General features: G+C 48.1%; 1 protein-coding gene across 1 annotated transcript; it reads left to right on the forward strand.

Moving 5' to 3' along the window:
• The first annotated feature begins 266 nt into the window (after positions 1 to 266).
• ACTR1A (actin related protein 1A) lies at positions 267 to 20,068 on the forward strand. The gene is made up of 11 exons (XM_004749388.3): positions 267 to 414; positions 11,598 to 11,662; positions 11,983 to 12,058; positions 12,802 to 12,927; positions 13,711 to 13,835; positions 15,056 to 15,272; positions 16,444 to 16,536; positions 17,118 to 17,292; positions 17,381 to 17,442; positions 18,027 to 18,067; positions 18,239 to 20,068. Exons 1-11 carry the CDS (start codon positions 367 to 369, stop codon positions 18,339 to 18,341), a joined length of 1,131 nt encoding a protein of 376 aa, XP_004749445.1. The 5' UTR covers positions 267 to 366; the 3' UTR covers positions 18,342 to 20,068.
• Positions 20,069 to 20,417: the final 349 nt, after the last annotated feature.

The raw sequence follows: 20,417 nt of genomic DNA on the forward strand, positions 1-20,417 counted from the left end.
CTACAGACAAGTGCTCAAGAAGACTACATACTTCAGCATGCAGTGTGAATTCCTTCAAAGGAACCAGATCCAGGCATGCAATGCAGCCATCAATCTGCGTGCCGGTCTACTCATCCACGGAGACTACAAATCCCAGGGTACTATGAGTGGAAAGTGACGCCCTGCTCTTAAATTAGGCGGGGCTCCAAAGCTGCCGGGCGCGTTAACTCTGGTGCAAGGCATGCTGGGGGTTGTAGTTTTTTGAAGGCGAGGTCGGGCCGCTCCCTGGACGCCCTGTACCGGCGGCTAGACTGCGCATGCGTGTCAGTGGCGTTAGCAGCGGACCCGGGTGGCAGTTCCTTCCTTGGAAGGAGAGATTCTTCTGCCATGGAGTCCTACGATGTGATCGCCAATCAGCCTGTCGTGATCGACAACGTGAGTTGCGTTTTTCCTATCTCTAAACGGATTTATTCTCTGTTCCCCAAAGGGATCGCTTCCCGGGTTTCGGCCTGGGCCACCGGCTCTTTGTCACTGGCCCAGCCTGTCAGGCGGGTTCAGCAGCTGCCGCCTCTGTCCTCCCCTCACCCGTAGTCCGCAGACGGGGCGGCTAGCCAGCAACCATGTGATAGAGAACTTTGGGATGGATAAAGGGAAGGGCTGTAGTCCGAGCCGGGTCTTTGGGCCCTTGGCTCGAGGGGCCTTAGCCGTTCTGTGAGCGCCGGGCGTCCGCCCCCTCCCCAGTTTCCAATAACTCTATTGGCTCTCTTGGCTGTCCATCTTGATCGATGACCCCGCCTCTGGGCCTTGCCGGATGAGAGCAGCCCTCCGCAGTGATTGGCTTGCGCCCCCGCCGTTCTTCTGGGCCGCCATAGTGTTTTCGCTCTCTAAGGGGCGGGCGGGTGCACAAGAGCTGTAGGGATTGGTTTCGGGAACTCAACATTGGAGCAGCCTGACGGGCTGGGGCCCGCCCTCGGGTGGAGAAGGGCTAAGTTTCCTTCGGTCCCCAGCCGGGCGGGGTCTTGGGGGGTGTATATGGGTGGGGCTTGGGAAGCTGGTGCCAGAAATGGCTATAGGATTATTTCTATGATTATAGATTACAACGTTAATAAAGATCCAGAAGAAAAGAGAGTGACCAAGCAAGCAGGGAGGTACCATCTCTGGAACGCTTAGTAGCTGGGGGAAAAAATTACTAAACCTATTTGCCAGGCGCTCAAGTGCTTGCAGGAGGATTTCACGTACATTCGAATAGAATCCTCACAAAAACTGAGGGGATAGTTAAGGCAGGAAATTTGATCCTCGTTTCACAAAGGAAAAAAAAAACAAAAACAAAAACCCCGAAGCACTAAGAGGTAAAGTGAGCCCAAGGTCACACGGTAGAGGTGACCTAAAACCAGTGCTTTATCCGCTATTCTTCTTGCTCGTAGCCCACGCAAGTGCATCAATAGTGATAAATGGAAAGAATCTAAATAACTGCTCTTAATTTGGGCGGACGGTGACTGTTGTAAAACAACTGCATTTCTGTCTTCCACTGAAAGGGCTCGTCCCGCAGAGATTGGTTGGTACCAGAGGGAAAACTGTCAGTTCTATCCGTCCTAAGCTGTCGGATTCATTGTTGATCCGCCCTTGGGACCTTGGGCGTGTTACAAGGTGCCTTCGTTTGCATCATCTCGTTTAAGCGTCAGCTCTGGTAGGTGGATAGGAATCACTGTCCCCTGTTTATGCAGGAAAGTGAACCTGAGAGAGGTTAAGTAACAGTCAGTATGCAAGTCCCCTGTCTTAGAAGTTGAGGAGCCAAGACTCAAATTAAGATTGGGTTCCAAGTTTCTCATTTTTTCCAAGGAAAGGTGATTTTTTGTTGTTGTTAGCTTTCCTTCTCTCCAGAGGTATAGCTTCTGTCTTGAAAAGCAGAAGGATGGGGTGCCTGGGTGACTCAGTGGGTTAAAGCCTCTGCCTTTGGCTCAGGTCGTGATCCCAGGGTCCTGGGATCAAGCCCTGCATGGGGCTCTCTGCTCAGTGGGGAGCCTGCTTCCACCTCTCTCTCTCTGCCTCTCAGCCTACTTGTGATCTCTGTCTGTCAAATAAATAAATAAAATCTTAAAAAAAAAGCAGGAGGATGAGCTCAATGAGACACCTCATTGAAGGAGGATTTTTGTTTTGTTTTGTTGTTGTTTGGTTGGGTTTGTTTGTTTGTTTGTTTGGTCTCCCTCACTGGACTGTTAAATGCTTGGGGGGAAAGATAGCATTCTTTCATTTTTTTATTACTCTAGCCTTCCCACCTTCCTTCACACACATAACACCTATGGCCTGGCACCATTATGTGCTCAGTAATTGTTTTTTCATTGGACTGATGGATGGGTGGATGGGTGACCAAATATCACAGTAACAAAGATATCCCTAAATAAGTAAAGGTTTGAAGTGGGGAGGGATCCTAGTTAGTTACTGCAGAGGGTTAAGTAGGGCTTCTTGTTCTTGATTCGATTTTCAGAGAATACTTCATCCAGTTTGTATGTACTTCATCTGTGTTTTTCTTAATTTTAAAAAGAAAAAAAAATAGAAATTAACTAGTTCCTGTTTCCATCAGCAAGGCAGAAGGAGCAGTCTGTCCATCCCATTAGATCCTTTGATTTTGGAATGTGGAGGCAGGAGTTCCATCTCCAGCCATTTTCTTTAATGTCACTTAAGCTAATGCTTTTTAGTTTCTCCTTTCTCTTTCTCCATAGTGCATTTGAAATGCATCAAAGCCGAGGTTTATTTTCAGTTTTAAGATTTATAGAATTGATTTGTTTATTTTCTCTGGGAAACATTTTTTTTAAAGATTTTATTTATGAGAGAGAATATGAGTGGGAGAGAGAGAGAGCAGGAGCAGTGGGGAAGGGCAGAGGGAGAGGGAGAAGCAGACTCCCCACTGAACAGGGAGTCTGATGTGGGGATCATTCCCAGGACCCAGAGATCATGACCTGAGCTAAAGGCAGTTGCTTAACCGACTAAGCCACCCATGTGCCCCTGGGAAAACATTTCTTTTATCATCCCAATAATTAGGCCAAAAGGTGAAGTGAGAGAAATTCTCCCATTAGGATTTACTGAACATCTGCCACATGTTTAGATCTGGAAGCTCAGGTAGTTCTTGCTGTTTGACATTTAGAGATTTTGTTTTGTTTCGAAGTAAAAGATGGATAGGAAAAATACCTTGAAATATCTGTGAGAATAATGTGTATCTAGCAGACTTAACTGCTCCATAGTTACACATTGCTACAACTTTATTTCTGGGCGAAGGAGAGTGTAATTAAAAGAAAGAGGAGGGGGGCGCCTGGGTGGCTCAGTGGGTTAAGCCGCTGCCTTCGGCTCAGTTCATGATCTCAGGGTCCTGGGATCGAGTCCCGCATCGGGCTCTCTGCTCAGCAGGGAGCCTGCTTCCCTCTCTCTCTCTCTCTCTGCCTGCCTCTCCATCTACTTGTGATTTCTCTCTGTCAAATAAATAAATAAAATCTTTAAAAAAAATAAAAATAAATAAAAATAAATAAAAAATAAAAAATAAAAAGAAAGAGGAGGGATGCCCATGTGGCTCAGTCAGGTAAGCACTGAACTCTTGATTTTGGCTCAGGTTGTGATCTCAGGGTCATGAGATCAGCCCCTCACTCGGGCTCTTCCATCAGCAGGGAAGTTGGCTTGAGGTTCTCTCCCTCTCTGTCTGCTTCTCCCCTGCTCACATGCACACAATGCTCTCTTGCTCTCAAAAAAATAAATAATCTTTTAAAAAAAAGTGGGGGGGAGAACAAAGAAATCAGGGAAAAGAGGGAAGAGCCTCATTATCAGTTCACAGCCTTTCTTCCTATTCTGGAACCAAACCAATTCATGAGAATTTAATGAGGGAAATGCAAGAGGAGGTGCACATGTGTGCAGTTTAATGACAACGATAAAGTGATAGGTATTTTAAAAAACTGAATACAAGTCATTCTTAAAAAAAAAAGCAGGAGGTATGTCCTGACATATAAAGGTATGTCATATGACATATAAAGGTATGTCATAGATAGTAATATAAGAGGAAGGCAGCTCCCAGGCCACATTTTGATGACTATGACACTTTGATTGGATTACTGTGTTTATTCTGAAGCCCAAATCTTTGCTGAGATCTCAAAGGTTAAGTTCTGTCCTAAAATGGATCAATGTTCTGGTCAATCTTAAAACTGTCTTTGTGACTATTTGGGCCTAAATGCTGGAATAGTATCAGATCTTTTCAAGTTCATCAATAAACTAAGTAAGTGTCACTGTTTGAGGGGGGGGATCTTATACTGCTTTAGCCCACCTTTTTTTAAAAAACGAGATAGTTAAACATGCAGGAAATTTCAGAGAAGTATATAACTAGCACCCACACAGCACGTGTTTACCACCCACATTTACTAAATGTTGACATTTGCCATGTTTGTTTCAGGATTTTTTTTTTTTTTTAAGATTTTATTTATTTATTTGACAGAGGGTGCACAAAGCAGGGGAAGCAGGCTCCTAGCTGAGCAGGTAGCCTGATTCGGGGCTTGATCCCAGGACCCTGGGATCATGACTTAACCAACTGAGCCACCCAGGCGCCCCTGCTTCAGGATCTTTTTTTAGGAAATAAACATTACAGATATAATTGAAGTCTCTTTGTGTACCCCTCCACAATCCTGTCCTTTTTGTCCCAGAAGTAACCTCAGAAGCAAACTATCATCATAAATTGATGTGCTCCTTTCCATTCGTGATTTTGCAGACATAGATATTTTATAGTGCATGTGCAGTATTTGTGTTTTGAATTTTTAGTTAAGTGCTGTCATCTTATTTGCCAGCTCTTTTTTTTTTTTTTTTAAGATTTATTTATTTGCGAGCGAGCCAGCATGCACAGGTGGAGGGGAAGAAGGAGAGGAAGAGAGAAACCCAAGCAGACTAACTGTGTTGAGCCCAGAGCCCAACATAGGGCTCCATCTCACAACCCTGAGATCACAACCTGAGCCAAAACCAATAGTCGAATGTTTAACCAAGTGCCCCACCAGGCACCCAAACTTCTTCCTTTTATTATAGAAAATGTCAAATATAAACAAAAGGAGAGGAAGAACATAACAAACATCCACATATTCATCACCTAGCTGTGACACTTATCAACTCCTGGCTAATCTTTTTTTAACTCTATTCCCACCTACTTCCCTCTCCCATACTGTGGGAGTTGTTTGTTTGTTTGTTTGTTTGTTTTTTTAAAGATTTTATTTATTTATTTGACAGAGAGAAATCACAAGTAGACGGAGAGGCAGGCAGAGAGAGAGAGAGGGAAGCAGGCTCCCTGCTGAGCAGAGAGCCCGATGCGGGACTCGATCCCAGGACCCTGAGATCATGACCTGAGCCGAAGGCAGCAGCTTAACCCACTGAGCCACCCAGGCGCCCCACTGTGGGAGTTTTTTAACTTTTTAAAAATTTATTTATTTTTTAATTTAATTTAAATTTTTTTTAAGATTTTACTTCTTTATTTGACAGACAGAGATCACAAGTAGGCAGAAGAGGCATGCAGAGAGAGGGGAGGAAGCAGGCCTCCCTGCTGAGCAGAGAGCTCAATGTGGGGCTCGATCCCAGGACCCTGGGATCATGACCTGAGCCAAAGGCAGAGGCTTTAACCCACTGAGCCACCCAGGCGCCCCTATTTATTTTTTAAAGACTTATTTGAGAGAGAGCATGTAGGCAGGGGGAAGGACAAAGGGAGAGAGAGAATCTCAAGCAGACTCCACCCTGAGTGTGGAGCTCAACATGGCGTTCAGTCTCACCACCCTGAGATCCTGACCTGAACTGAAATCAAGAGTGGGTTACTTAGCCGACTGGCCCACCCAGGCACCCCTTTAATTTCTTTTTTTAAGTAAGCTCTGCCCAGTGTGAGGCTTGAACTCATAACCCTGAGATCAAGAGTCGCATGCTCTACTGACAGAGTCAGCCAGCTACCCTCTCCCACACTGTTTTAAAAATATAATCAGGGGAAATATATAAAATCAGGGGTACCTGCGTGGCTCAGTCGGTTAGGCATCTGCCTTCAGCTCAGGTCATGAACCTGGGGTCCTGGGATGGAGCCCCATGACTGGCTCCCTGCTTAAGGTATCTGCTTCTCACTCTCCATCTGCCTCTTCCCCCAGCTAATGTTCTCTCTCTGGACACATGCTCTCTCTCTCAAATAAATAAATAAAATCTTAAAAAAAAAATCAATATACTATTATCAAACCTAAAAAAATTAAGAATAATCCCTTAATGTCATCAAATGCCCAGTCAATGTTCAAATTTCACAAATGGTCTTAATTTTATTATTATTATTATTATTATTTTATAATTTGTCATCAGCTCTTGAGATCTGCTGATTCACTTAAGTCTTGTTTATTTTTTTTTTTTAAAGATTTTATTTATTTATTTATTTATTTGAGAGAGAGACAGTGAGAGAGAACATGAACGAGGAGAAGATCAGAGGGAGAAGCAGACTCCCCAAAGAGCTGGGAGCCCGATGCGGGACTCGATCCTGGGACTCCAGGATCATGACCTGAGCCGAAGGCAGTCGTCCAACCAACTGAGCCACCCAGGCGCCCCAAGTCTTGTTTATTTTTTAAGATTTTATTTATTGGGGCGCCTGGGTGGCTCAGTGGTTTGGGCTGCTGCCTTCGGCTCGGGTCATGATCTCAGGGTCCTGGGATCGAGCCCCACATCGGGCTCCCTGCTCCGCAGGAAGCCTGCTTCCCTCTCTCTCTCTCTCTCTGCCTGCCTCTCTGCCTACTTGTGATCTCTGTCTGTCAAATAAATAAATAAAATCTTTAAAAAAAAAAAAAGATTTTATTTATTTAATGGGGCACCTGGGTGGCTTAGTGCATTAAGCCTCTGCTTTCGGCTTGGGTCGTGGTCTCAGGGTCCTGGAATCGAGCCCTGCATCGGGCTCTCTGCTCAGCGGGGAGCCTGCTTCCCCTTCTCTCTCTGCCTGCCTCTCTGCCTACTTGTGATCTTTCTCTGTCAAATAAATAAATAAAAACTTTTTTTAAAAAAGATTTATTAATTTTGAGAGAGAGAGCACACATTAGTGTTAGCAGGGAGAGGGGCAGAGGCAGCAGAAGGAGAGAGAGCTCTCAAGCAGACTCCATGCTGAGCTCAGAGCCTGAAGTGGGGCTCAGTCTCACGACCCTGAGATTAGAACCTGTTGAAATCAAGAGTTGGACACTCAACCGACTGAGCCACCCAGGCGTCCCTGATTCACTGAAGTTTAAGAGACACTAGAATTAGCTGAGGAAATGAAGTCAGTATATTTATTTTTTGTCACATTGTCACTTGTGATGTGATATTCAACCTGTTGGTTGTCGAACTTCAGCAAGAATCCATCCCCAGCTTGCTGGAAAGGATGAAGGGGAGAGGACTTACAGAGTTCCCTGTGTAGTTGTGTGTATTTTGAGAGCCCTGGATGTGCTTCACACCAGGTGAGGTGCTCTGAGGGTAAGAAAAAAAACCAGGTACCACGTGGAAGGAGAAACATGAATTAGTCTCTGGGAATGCCTTGAATAGGAGTTTCGAACCCAGTACTTGCAGAAGCCAAGGAGGAACATAAAAAGGGGGAGGAGGAGGGTAGCCATAAAGAAGGCATGAGGACTCTGGAAAGTGCCTTGAGTGGGCCTGACCAAAGAGCCAGCTGCTTTTCACTTCCAGCCATTTGCCCCCATGTAGGAATGGAGACCCAGTGTTGCCAGATTTTCTGCTGTTTTGAGAGAAATCAGAAAATTGACAGATTGTATATGCAGTCTAATTTAAAAAAAAAATTTTTTTAAGATTTCATTTTTTTTTTGACAGAGAAAGACACAGCAAGAGAGGAAACACAAGCAGGGGGAGTGGAAGACGGAGAAGCAGGCTTCCCACCCAGCTGGGAGCCTGATACAGGGCTTGATCCCAGGACCCTGGGCTCATAACCCAAGCCAAAGGCAGATGCGTAATGACTGAGCCATTCAGGGGCCCCTGCAGTCTAATTTTTAACTCTTGGGAGTTAATTTAAAAGTAGTTTGTAGTTTCAGAGACAGAAAATAGATTTCATGGTTGCCGAGGACTGCTTGGTGGGAGAGGGCAGGTAGGACGGAGAGTGCCCGTGAAAGGATACAGTTTCCGGGACGACGAGGAGGTTCTGACATTTCATTGCGGTGAGGATTATATGACTGTGGCTATACTAAGAACCACTGAGTTATACACCTTAAGTGGGTAAATTATATGGTAGTGAATTTTATTTCAATAAAGTTTTTTTTTTATAAAAAGTGGTTCGTGGGCCAAACAAAATATGTCTTCGTGCCAAAATAGGCCCTCAGTGCCCTGGGACCTGAGACTCCACCTCTCAGCATCCTTTTCCCACTTGTAAAATGGGAGATGGGGAGGCTCCTTCCCAGCTTATCAAGAATAAGCAGCGGTGCTTAGGTGAAAGGTTGCCCAAGGCACATAGTCAGCAGGTCCTGGGAGAGCCTGGTTGAGGGGTTTGCTGTTTGCCTGCTTCAGAGGGGCTCCTGCATGGCTCAGTGGGCTAAGCCTCTGCCTTTGGCTCAGGTCATGGTCTCAGGGTCCTGGGTTGGAACCCTGTGTTAGGCTCTCTGCTCGGCAGGGAGCCTGCTTCCCCCTCTCTCTCTGCCTGCCTCTCTGCCTACTTGTGATCTCTCTCTCTCTCTCTCTCTGTCAAATAAATAAATAAATAAATAAATAAAATTAAAAAAAAAAAAAGCTTTAGAAAGAAAACAGTTGGCCATTGGTGGTTCACAACAGACTTGAGTCGTCAGATCTCAAATATTTATGACAAAACTATTTTTCAAGGAGGCTCTCTATAAGGCACTTACTTACTTGGCTTTGCCAGAGTGAATAACAAAGAGAATGGAAGCTCATTTGCCAGGTACATAGTTCCTAGTTACAAATGCTATTAAAGAAATGGACAGGGTCCTTCTATAATCCTGTGGTGGCGAGGTTTTAGCAGAAACGAAGCGGCTCAGCAGCCTCCCCCATCCCCACTCAGTCTTCACCCAGTTGCTGGCGGGGTGAGACCGCAGAGACAAGCTGGGTCTGGTTCTACCGCGTGCCTCATTCCCGACGCTGCCTTCACCTTTCCTGCACCGCCTCTGCCCAAGGCTGCTGCTGTTCCAGCCACCTGCTCAGGCTCCATACTTGAGGCTTCACCTACCAATCATTTGAGCTCGGTTTTAATTTTAGGCAGCCCGCATCTGTTTGAGTACCCTCAAATGCCAGAGACTGCTGATACATAAAGTCTCTGAGCTTGAGGCACTTGGGCTGAAAATGGACAAAAATGGAAACCATAAATTCAAACAGATAGCAGAAGGAAATGCAGACTACCTAATGGTACAGGTAATGGTGATTTTGTGAAATAATAGGAAGGGGAAAATTAATTCCAACAGGGGATTATCCTTCTGGAGGACGGCAATGATATTAGAACTGGGTCTTTAGGACACCTGCGTGGCTCAGTCGGTTAAGCATCTGCCTTCGGCTCAGGTCATGATCCCAGGGTGCTGGGATCAGGTGCCCCATCTGCCTCCCTGCCCGGTGCGGAGTCTGCTTCTCCCGGTGCCCTTCTCGCTGCTTGTGACCTTGCTCTCAAGTAAATAAATAAATAATCTTAAAAAAAAAAAAAAAAAAAAAACAAAGAACTGGGTCTTTATACTCTTACTGGGAAGGACAGAGACGAAGAAATAAACCTAACATCTTTATTTGCCTTGTCACTCAGACTCTAGTCTGATTTTGCTAGTAAACTCAAAATTAAATATCCAGGGAAATCATCTTTTCAAAATATCTAGACTCTGAAATGCAGGTCTCATCTTTACTTGTTTTCAACCTCTGCCAGGAGGTCCAATTAGTCTGTTGGCATCACCACGCCCAGATGAAGGCTATGAGCAATTATTGGAAGCTTGAGCCAACAAGTTCCCGCAGTTCTCCTGTGCAGTGCTGTTCTCACTCCTCATGCCCCTGTCCCAGAGCCCTGGGGCTGCAGCAGTGGTTCTCCCTCTTGCCCAGGCCCTCAGCTCAGTTTACAGCTGCACCTTTTCCAGGCTCCTTGCTGTTCTGCCCAGGCCGATGAGTTTGCACATTGTCTCCTGTTTTCTCTCTTTTTTGTTGGCAGAGATTCCTGCTATCTTAGAGAACTGCCATTCCTTGTGCTTTAGCTACTTCTTCCTCCCTCTGTCTTGCCAGAGTCAAGCACTAGGATGGCCTATCTAACCACCTCCCCTGCCCACCCACCCACCCCAACACACATACATACACTTCTCTTGTAGAAGAGCAGGAATAAGAGAAAGGAAACCAGGGGTGTTGCAGGGAAGCCTTTGGTGCAAAGATAACCTTGGCTATTTAGCATCTCCTGATGTGTTTACTACCGCTTGCTGCATGGGTTCTGGAAATATCACTCTCCACCCCAAGAGAAGGGGTCAATAGGCAGCAGGAAAAGGCTTGCGCCTATTATATGTGCAGCCGCAAACCGTGTTGGAGTGGAAGGGTGAGCTTATCAAATGTGGTAGTAGGAGAGTTCAGAAGAGAACAGGCTCTATCCGCAAGCAGTAGCAAGCCTCGACGTCATGGCTAGAGACATTTACTTTGGTTGGGCCTAGGTGGTACCAGAGATGTTGACAGAGAAGTCACATTCTCTTCTGACACCCACCCAATTTACCAAGGATTGAAGCATCAGGATTGTAATGTTGGGTCTCTTGTTGGGTGATGCTTTAGAACTTCCCTGCTCTTTACCAGCAGGAGACCTGTGAGTAAAAGAAAGCACAGTAAAAAAATAAAATAAAATAAAAAATAAAACCACCACAACCCTCCTCCCACAGACCATAGAGCTTTGCCCCTGCAGTATGAACCAGACAATATATGTTCCATCAGAGTCAGCTTCAAGCCTGGTGGTGTTCACGGTGGTGTCTGTCCTAGACACCCTGGAGGGCAGAGAGTTCAGGCCTGAGTTGGGAAAGTAGGTCAACAGTGTCCCATGTGGTTTAACAGAAAGAATCACATTTTTCCCACCCTGGTTATGTTCCTGAACTTGGCTGCTTTGGTGATTCTAGGTACTTTTCTCTTCCCTCGGGTTTTCTCTTTTTCTTCTCTTTATTAGTATTATTTTTGATTCCAGAAGGAAAGCATGGTCAATGTAGAAAAGTCAAAGAAGGGGCACCAGGGTGGCTCCTCAGTTAAGCATCTGCCTTCAGCTCAGGTCATGATCCCAGGGTTCTGGGATCGAGCCCTGCATCTGGCTCCCTATTATTCCGGAAGCCTGCTTCTCCCTCTTCCACGCCCCCTACTTGTGTTCCCAATATCGCTGTGTCTCTCTCTGTCAAATAAATAAATAAAATCTTTTAAAAAAGAAAAGAAAAGAAAGTTCAAAGAATGCCAAAAAATCAAGTAATACTTTGAGTATACAGTGAAAGTATACAGGAGGGAAGTCCCACTTCCCTCCTGGAGGCATGTGTACCCTCTACAGATGTTCATGCAAATGGACATATTATATCCAGATATAAGGTCTCTTTTAAATAAAAGTGAAACCATACTATGCATACTATATGATATATATCTCTTATTTTTGTCATACTTCTGACTTCTCTTTCTTTCTCCTCTCTCCTCAGGGATCTGGTGTGATTAAAGCTGGTTTTGCTGGTGATCAGATTCCCAAATACTGCTTTCCAAACTAGTAAGTAATTCTGTAGCATAGTCGGAAGCTGGGGAGGCTTGTCAGCTTTGTTTTGGGGTCAGCCCTCCACCTTTTACAGAGAAGGATCTCTGATTTGGGTCAGAAATATACAAATAACTTAAAATAATACATGTTCATTGTAGAAATCGCGGGCAATGCAAAAAAGTAGATGAAAATCAAAATGAACTTTAACCTCACTCCTGAGAGAGAATGACAGTAGAACTGGGTCTGTTTCTTCCCATCCAAGCATGCACATCTGTACAGCCTTCCATGTTCTGTCGTGAAATGAAAAGTAATGGTCCTCCTGCTCTCTTTTTTAGTGTGGGCAGACCCAAACACGTTCGCGTCATGGCCGGAGCCCTTGAAGGTGACATCTTCATTGGGCCTAAAGCCGAGGTAACTCCCAGTTCTACTGAAGAAGCCTCAAGCCAGCAGAGGACCTTCGTTGTTCCCCAAAAGGGCAGTGGGACAGCCATGAGTAAAAGGAGCAGTTTCCTCTTAAAATATTGCCTTTGGCCCCCTCATCCCAGGTCTAGTTGGTTCACGTCTCCCAGGAGCAGCCTCTGGTTTTAGAGAGGAGATATCTGGAACCGCACTTGGGGAGAGAGAGACCAGTTTAAAAAACAGGGCTTTTGCTTTCTTCCGTATTCTGTCACTACCTTGCCAATGGCCAAATTGGCTAGCTTCGTTATTTTTTGGCAAAAGGGATTCAGGGGGAGATCCTGGCTGGGATACCCTGGGGATGAGTTAATTAGCACCACTCGGAGGAACCATGGGCAGCTTCTAGAAGCAGACCAACAGAATCATTGTTGTCAACCTTGGGGGCAAGTGCTGAGGCCCAGGGGTGAGAGCCAGGAGATTTGTATCCTGGGGTCAGACCATGAGGAGGGTACCTCCTGTCACTTGCCATAAGGACACTGAGGGGCCATGGAAATGCAGAAGCCCTCTGCCCTGCTGGCTAACTGGACAATGAGAACAGTTTGCAGCATACAGTTTAGACACGAGGCAAACGGGAGCCTAACTTCAGCCCTGGGTGAGGACCATGCAGTGGCCACTCCTAGTCCTAGAGGAGTGGGGGCCCCCTGGGCCACCTAGCTGAGAAGCTGGCTGCCGCTGCAAGTCCTGCTCTCTGCCCGCAGGAACACCGAGGGCTGCTGTCCATCCGCTACCCCATGGAACATGGCATCGTCAAGGACTGGAACGACATGGAGCGCATCTGGCAGTATGTCTATTCCAAGGACCAGCTGCAGACTTTCTCTGAGGAGGTGAGGGTCCCGGGAGCGGGGTGTACAGAGCTATGCAGAGCCACTGCCCCAGAGAGGAGGAGCAGGGAGATCACTGCCAGAGTGTTGGACTCTTGCTGGGCCACCAAGCCTTATGCTCCTCAGACAAGTCTGTCCCTAGTCTACACACAAGTCCTATGACGGAGAATATTATCTCCATTTTCCAAACAAGGAAACAGAAGTTCAGGAAAGCCAAGGAGTCTTTCCAAGATCACTAGGGAATAGAGTGGGAAAGCTGGGACTCAAACCCATGTCTTTCAGACTTCGGAGCTTATACTCTAACTTCTAAGGAAATAACTCTCAGTGCACAATAACAAAGGAAGGTGAATATTAGACATACAGCATTTCCAGGGGAGGGATATGTTTGGTTTTCAAAAATACCTTCAATATTTAAATTTAATTTTGGAAAAAAGTTTAAATAATTATTTTTAATATAAGAATTCCAAATTTAGATTTAAGCAGAATCTGGACAATTAGAGGCATACAGTAGATACAGGAGCTTATGTAAGAATCTTGGGGACAAGGAGGGGAGAAAGTGGGTAGAGGCGAGGCCAGAACGAGACTTTTAAAGGGGCATGAATTTGGAAGGTTGACACATTGGCTTGTGCAGGGGAAGTTGGCGGGCCCAGCTTGCCTTTTTTTGGTGGGGGATTCACAAAGGTCCCCCCAGCTTTCTAGCCCAGCACACAAGGGCTTCTGCCCTGGTGCTGATAAAGGGTAGAAATCTTGACTTGCCCTGATTGCCCTCTGGGCATCTTTCACCAGCATCCTGTGCTCCTGACGGAGGCGCCTTTAAACCCACGGAAAAATCGCGAACGAGCGGCTGAAGTTTTCTTCGAGACCTTCAACGTACCAGCCCTTTTCATCTCCATGCAAGCTGTGCTCAGCCTGTGAGTAGCTGCCTGGCTGGCTACCCTGGCCTCTTGAGGGCAGAATGGAGATGCGTCTCCTAGAGGCGGGAAAAGGGAATATTGAGACTGTGTCCCATTCTTGCTTCTCTTGTTCTTTGTCTTGGCGACTGGGTGCCCAGGGCTCTCCACTCTGCCTGCTAGGAAGGGCCATACACTGCTACAGTTCTTCCCAAAGGCCCCCTAATGTGTTCGGATGTTTATCCAGTGCCTACTCGTATAGACGTTATGCCAAGCTGCTGACAGAGCTGTGATGGAAACACCACCACGGGGTCCCTTTTCTCACACCCCTATCATCCCTGTCATGCTCCCAGCCTGCCTCATCCCAGGGTTAGGTGTAGGGCCGAGGGTGTACACTGGTGATCCGCAGGCAAGATGTGTTTGATCCCATTGAAAAACTGTGAGCCAGCATTTTAACTAGATTTCCGGGGCACCTGGCTGGCTCAGTTGGTAGAACATGTGACCCTTGATCTCAGGATTGTAAGTTCAAGCCCCACATGAGGCATAGAGTCTACTTAAAAAAAAAAAAATTGGGAGATTTTTCTATCAAAATCTAAACTTTCGGCTTTTCTCAAAAAAACTGGGATGATCTAGTAGTGCTGGGCGCATTCCTATAGGACAAAAGTCAGCTGGAGCCAAAGTAGCCGCTGCCACTTCCAGTTGAGTTTGCAAGCCTGACTACCACAGCCCACTCTGTTCCCTGTTGTCTTCCCAACATGAGGGACTGTCCATTGCTGTTTCTCAAACAGCACAGGGTTTTCCCCATCGTATCACAGAAATATGTCTATACTCTTGACAGCTACCACCTGAGAATCTAGGAGGCCATGTGAGGAAAAAGCGAGTTTTTTGTGGAAGTGAAAATATTCTTATTTTCCTTTACTCATTTACCTTTCCTGCATGGCCCCTGTAGACATTCGAGGTTTTTCCTCCTGTCTGGAAAGTGGAAACTGCCCCGTAGGCTGGGTTCCTGAAGCAGTCAAAGGCAGGCCATCGCCTGTGATTGAAGGAGGCTTAGCTCCTTTCCAGGTTTTTCAGGCTTGCTTATTATGCTCAGGCTTCCTTAGTACTGCGTCCAGTCTAAAGTTCCTAGAGAAAGGTAGGCCTCCGCTTTAGTTTAGCTGACTTTGAACTCTAAAACAAAATGAGTTTCTTCCCCAGATGAGGAAGCAGGGGTTAGTGACGATTTGCCCCCTGTGCTTCAGTTACGCCACAGGCCGGACCACAGGCGTGGTGCTGGATTCTGGGGATGGTGTCACGCATGCCGTGCCCATTTATGAGGGCTTTGCCATGCCCCACTCAATTATGCGCATTGACATCGCTGGCCGAGATGTGTCTCGCTTCCTTCGCCTCTACCTGCGGAAGGAGGGCTATGATTTCCACTCATCGTCCGAGTTTGAGATTGTCAAGGCCATAAAAGAAGTGAGTGCTGCCCCACACACCCAGGGATGGGATGGGGAATGGGAACAGGGCAGCCAGGACCTCTGTGACCTGGAGTAAAGAGAGGCGAAGCGCCAGTCCTGAGGGGTCTCTGGTCAAGCTCTGTTCTCCCCACCCAGGCCTCCTGACTACCTTATGATGGGGGGCTGAGTGGGGCTCACACTGATGGTCCCTGTCCCCAAGTGCTGCCATCTTGTGGGGGAAAGGGAGATGCTGTTATTTCTTAAGCTGGGTGATGGGTATACCAGTGTTTATTATGTTTTTATAACTTATATGTTCTTTTGTAAAAGAACACATGTTCTTTTACATCCTTAAAGAAGTCAGAATACGGTTTTCTTTTTCTTTTTTTTTAAGATTTATTTACTTATTTGATACACAGAGATCACAAGTAGACAGAGAGGCAAGCAGAGAGAGAGAGGAGGAAGCAGGCTCCCCGCTGAACGGAGAGCCAAATGAGGGGCTCGATCCCAGGACCCTGGGACCATGATCCGAGCCAAAGGCAGAGGATTTAACCCACTGAGCAACCCAGGCGTGCGCCCCCAGTTTTCTTTTTTTTTAATGAACATTTTTGTTTTTGTTTTAAGATTTTATTTATTTATTTGCTAGTGAGCGAGCAAGAGAGAGTACAAGCAGGGAGAGTGGCCGGTAGAGGGTGAAGCTGGCTTCCCACTGAGCAAGGAGTCTGATGTGGGGCTCAGTACCAAGACCCTGGGATCATGACCTGAGCCTAAGGCAGACGCTTAATTGACTGAGCCACCCAGGCAGTGGGTAGTAGTTTCCTTTTAAATAAACTAGATCCTCCTGCCACTCATGGCTCTAGGGAAACCTGAGCTGGGTAGATGGGACCCAGAACCACAAGTAGTAGAAGGGAAAAAGAAGCCTAAGTCTGTACTAAAATTGGGTTGTGGTCTCAGACCCAGCTCCAGAGAGCCAGTTTCCAAGCCTGCCCATGAGGAAGATGAGCAGGTAGGAACTTGAATCCTAAGTGCCACCCAGTGAAGGCCGACAGAGGCCACCCTGCCGTGCTCCAGGGCAGGAGCTCTGGGGCCCTTTAGGGCAATCAGCGTGGTTGGCAGATGTCTGCAGCAACACTGGGACTTTGACCAGGTAGGCCTAGGTTTCCCACCTGCCTGACTCATGCTCGGTCCTGCAGAGAGCCTGCTACCTGTCCATAAACCCACAGAAGGATGAGACTCTAGAGACGGAGAAAGCTCAGTACTACCTGCCTGACGGCAGCACCATTGAGGTAGGTCTGGATCTCCCTTCAGTCCCCGCAGGTCCCCAGAAGCTCAGGGCCCCAACAGAACTCCCCAGGGGAAGACTGGACTCACATGCACCAACCCTTTTACACCCTCTGCCTGGAGCCCTGGAGCTCTTGAATGGTACTGTCTCCTGCAGAGCGAGGCGTCAAGGGGTTTGGAAGAAGGTGGTTAGTGCTGTTTATCACTTATCACTTTGGCACAGTATAGGGTGAGCTACCTCTTCCTGGACCTGCATTAGTAGGAAGAAATTTCCATGAATGAATAAACCCATGAATTTATTATAAGGTCTCTTGGCTGGAAAGTCCCAGAGCTAGGATTAAACATAAGAGCTTCCTCTCTCTGGTTTCCCAAGAGCTCTCCTTGTCCCTTTTTGTTTCCCATTTGTTCCCCAGAGTTTTGTCTTGGTGTTTTGAGGCTCGGCTCTTGACATACCAGGTCTCTCCTGAGCCTGGCCTTCCTAGCCGCCTGGTCACTAACAGATGGGCAGAGGGACCTCTTCCACTGTCACTCCTAAAGGCACCTCAGCCCTGGGCCCAGCCTCTGAGTTTGCCCCCCCACCCTGCAGATTGGTCCTTCCCGATTCCGAGCACCTGAGCTGCTATTCAGGCCAGACCTGATCGGAGAGGAAAGTGAGGGCATCCATGAGGTGCTGGTGTTTGCCATCCAGAAGTCGGACATGGACCTGCGGCGCACACTTTTCTCGAACATTGTCCTCTCAGGAGGCTCCACCCTGTTCAAAGGTTGGTCTTTGCTCTTGGGGCCCATTGCCAAGGAAGTTTCCAGGTGCTCAGAGAATTGACTTGAGATTCCCCTGTGCTGCCTATTCAGGTTTCGGTGACAGACTACTGAGTGAAGTGAAGAAACTGGCTCCGAAAGACGTGAAGATCAGGGTAGGAGCATGGTGGGGGCTGGGGCTTCATGGAACCGGGCCTCCCCTCTGAGGCTAGACAATTCCCAGCTTCCACACTGACCTTGACGTCTATCAGAGGGGAGAACCCATTTTCCTTTTCCCTCCCAACAGAAGGGGGCAGTTCTGATGCCCTGATGGCACAGGCCGCTAGGCTTGAGGGTCCCACATATAGTCTTTCAGAGAAACCATAATGTTGACACATTGACTCCTAGTGCTCCCTCGTGACCAGTCCACCATCTTAGTGCCTCCTGAGGGAGGCTAAATGAAGGAGTGTGATTGCTGCCATGGAGTCTGCTTCCGATCAGCCCCAGCAGAATCTTGTCCCCTGACAGCCCCAGCTTCTCTGACAGCTGTAGATACATAGGGCTGCTGGAAATCTGCTCCTCCAGATGAGTGTCGGGCTGGCCACAGTACCCCCCAGAGAGGCCACGGGGTCCAGCAGGGACATTGTGTGAAATGCATCCACTGCCTTGGGCATTAAAATTGGCCATAAAGATGAGCATTGGACGGGAAAGGGACAGGAGGGTGAAAGTCTCAGAGTCCTCTTTCCACCTACCCTTTCAGATATCTGCACCTCAGGAGAGGCTGTATTCCACATGGATTGGGTGAGTAGTTCTCCTGGGAATAAGAGCGGAACAGGAAGTGAGGGCATCATTATCCCTCACCACCCCATCCCTTTAAAGCAAAGCCTTGACTGCTTTGGCCCCATGGGGCCAGCTCCACAAATACCTACTTTCTCCCTCTCACAACATTCCTTGGGATTCCCTCCACTCCAGGGGCTCCATCCTCGCCTCCCTGGACACCTTTAAGAAGATGTGGGTCTCCAAGAAGGAATATGAGGAAGACGGTGCCCGATCTATCCACAGGAAAACCTTCTAATGTTGGGACATCATCTTCACCTCTCTCTGAAGTTAACTCCACTTTAAAACTCGCTTTCTTGAGTCGGGAGTGTTTGCGAGGAACTGCCTGTGTGTGTGAGTGTGTGTGTGGGTGTGTGGGTACGAATGTGTGCGCATATGCAAGAGCCCTGTGGCCCCGGGGATCCCAGGGCCCAGAAAGGACGATGAACTACCCATGATGGCAACGGCCTGAGGCCTGGGGTTGACCACTAACTGGCCCCCGACAGGGAAGAGTGCTGGCAGAGGGCTCCACTCCTTCGTCAGCTGGGCCTTCGTCTGGCTGTGTGGGACTACGTTTACTACCATAGGGAGACAGAGAGGGTAAATCCCGGGAGACCTTGCTGCTGCTCATCCTCGGCTGGGCTAGCCCCACCCCGTCCCACCCCCAGGGTGCCCCGAGGCCCAAGGCAGCCGCTGCCTCCCTTGCTCGTCCTTCTGCTCTCGATGCCAGTTTTCATGGACTGAGGACTGGGGCCGAAGTTGAGTTCTGTCTGGTTTTGTTGCAGTTTGGGTTGGGGAAGGCTGGGAAAAGCACTCCAAGAGCTATTATTGAGACTCTGGGGTCAGGAGACGGCAGGGGGCCCTCCACCTCGCCTGGGGACCAGGACCACACTGGGCATTTGAAGAGGCAGTAGTGCTATACTTCTGATGGGTGGCAGAGTGAATGCTCCAACCCTCAGCCCCTGTCCAGGGGGTCTCGGGAGAGCATCAGGAGCCTATTGGCCCCAGGCCCTGTTACTTGCTTCTCATCCATCCTTGGGCAATGCCATCTTTAAACAGTTTTATTTATTGACGTGTTTGTTCAGTATGGGACTGGAGAGGGAGCTCACCGCCTCCTGCCCACCAGTCACCCTGTTCACACTGATGTTTACAGCACCTCGGTTTAGCATAGTCCGGGGCCCCGCCACTCCCTGTTAACAGTGAACTGACAGTATCCACAGGCCTCAGGCCTATTTAGGATCAGAGGCTACATTCAAAGTCACTACCACCAGCCTCTTTCTTCCTCTTCCATTTGCTCACTGCCCTGGGATCAACAGGCTGGTTGCCAGTTGGATTTTTTTGAAACAGGAGGTAGAATCACTCTTGGCAGAGGCCTCTAGCAAAGGAGGGGTATTGGGGATCCAGCCCCCTTAGGACTGGAGAAAGAGCTGCCATTAACCAGGTTGCCTTTTCCCACTCTAGCTGTGCCCCCCCCCGGGGGGGGGGGGGGACAGGGAGCTCTAGGTTGTAGAGGTGACAAGGCCCCAACTGGGCTGATTTGTGCCATTCTTAACTTTGGACTTCTGTGTTAAAGGAGGGTGGGGTCAGACCAGAGTGCCAGGCGCTGACAGGCTCATCTCCCCTGATCCAGTGGGGCCAGGTGCCTACCCTGGACTAGGCTGGCCTAGCAGTGTCCAAAGGCTCTTTAGCCGAGATGGTGCAAAGCTGGGGTCAGCAGATCTTCACCGGCACCCTCACCTGTGACACCAAGACCCGCCCCAATCCCAGACTCCAGGCAGCCTTCTCCCCCATGCCGTCCAACGACCAAAGGCCCTGCCAGGTATGGGCCGCAGCAGCAGGTGTGTGTGAAAGCGATGTGGCGACCCACGGACTGCAGAGTGCTTAACCAGCTCACCTCCCTTCTCCTAGCCCAAGCCTGTCCCTTGCACAGACCACGTTGCCTGGTGGGGCCCAATGTACTTAAATAAAGTCGTTCCAATAGACGCATCAGCTGGGCCTCTTTCTCTGATGCTGGGTGGGAAGAGGAGCTGTAGTCTCTGAATCGAAGGTGGTGATTGGGCCTTGTGTGTCCTCTAGAGGGCACTCTTGTACCAGCCAGACTTGGCCAGCCCTTCACCCAGGTCGCAGCTGGTCGCAGCCTGTCAAGTGGATACAGGAAGGTGTTGTTCATGCCAAAGCCCCAATTCAGGAACTGAAGGTCCCAGCCCTGCACATACACTAAAACCCATGACTGAAACTACCTCAGATGAGGGGAGCACCTTTTGACATCCGTGAAGTCAGAACTTCCACATGGATAAGAAGCTCAGGAGCTTAAAATGTAGTTCCTGGGGCCCAC

The sequence above is a fragment of the Mustela putorius genome, unplaced genomic scaffold (assembly GCF_011764305.1).
Source record: "Mustela putorius furo isolate JIRA1106 unplaced genomic scaffold, ASM1176430v1.1 tig00003909_pilon_pilon_pilon, whole genome shotgun sequence".
NCBI classification, from domain to species: Eukaryota; Metazoa; Chordata; class Mammalia; order Carnivora; family Mustelidae; genus Mustela; species Mustela putorius.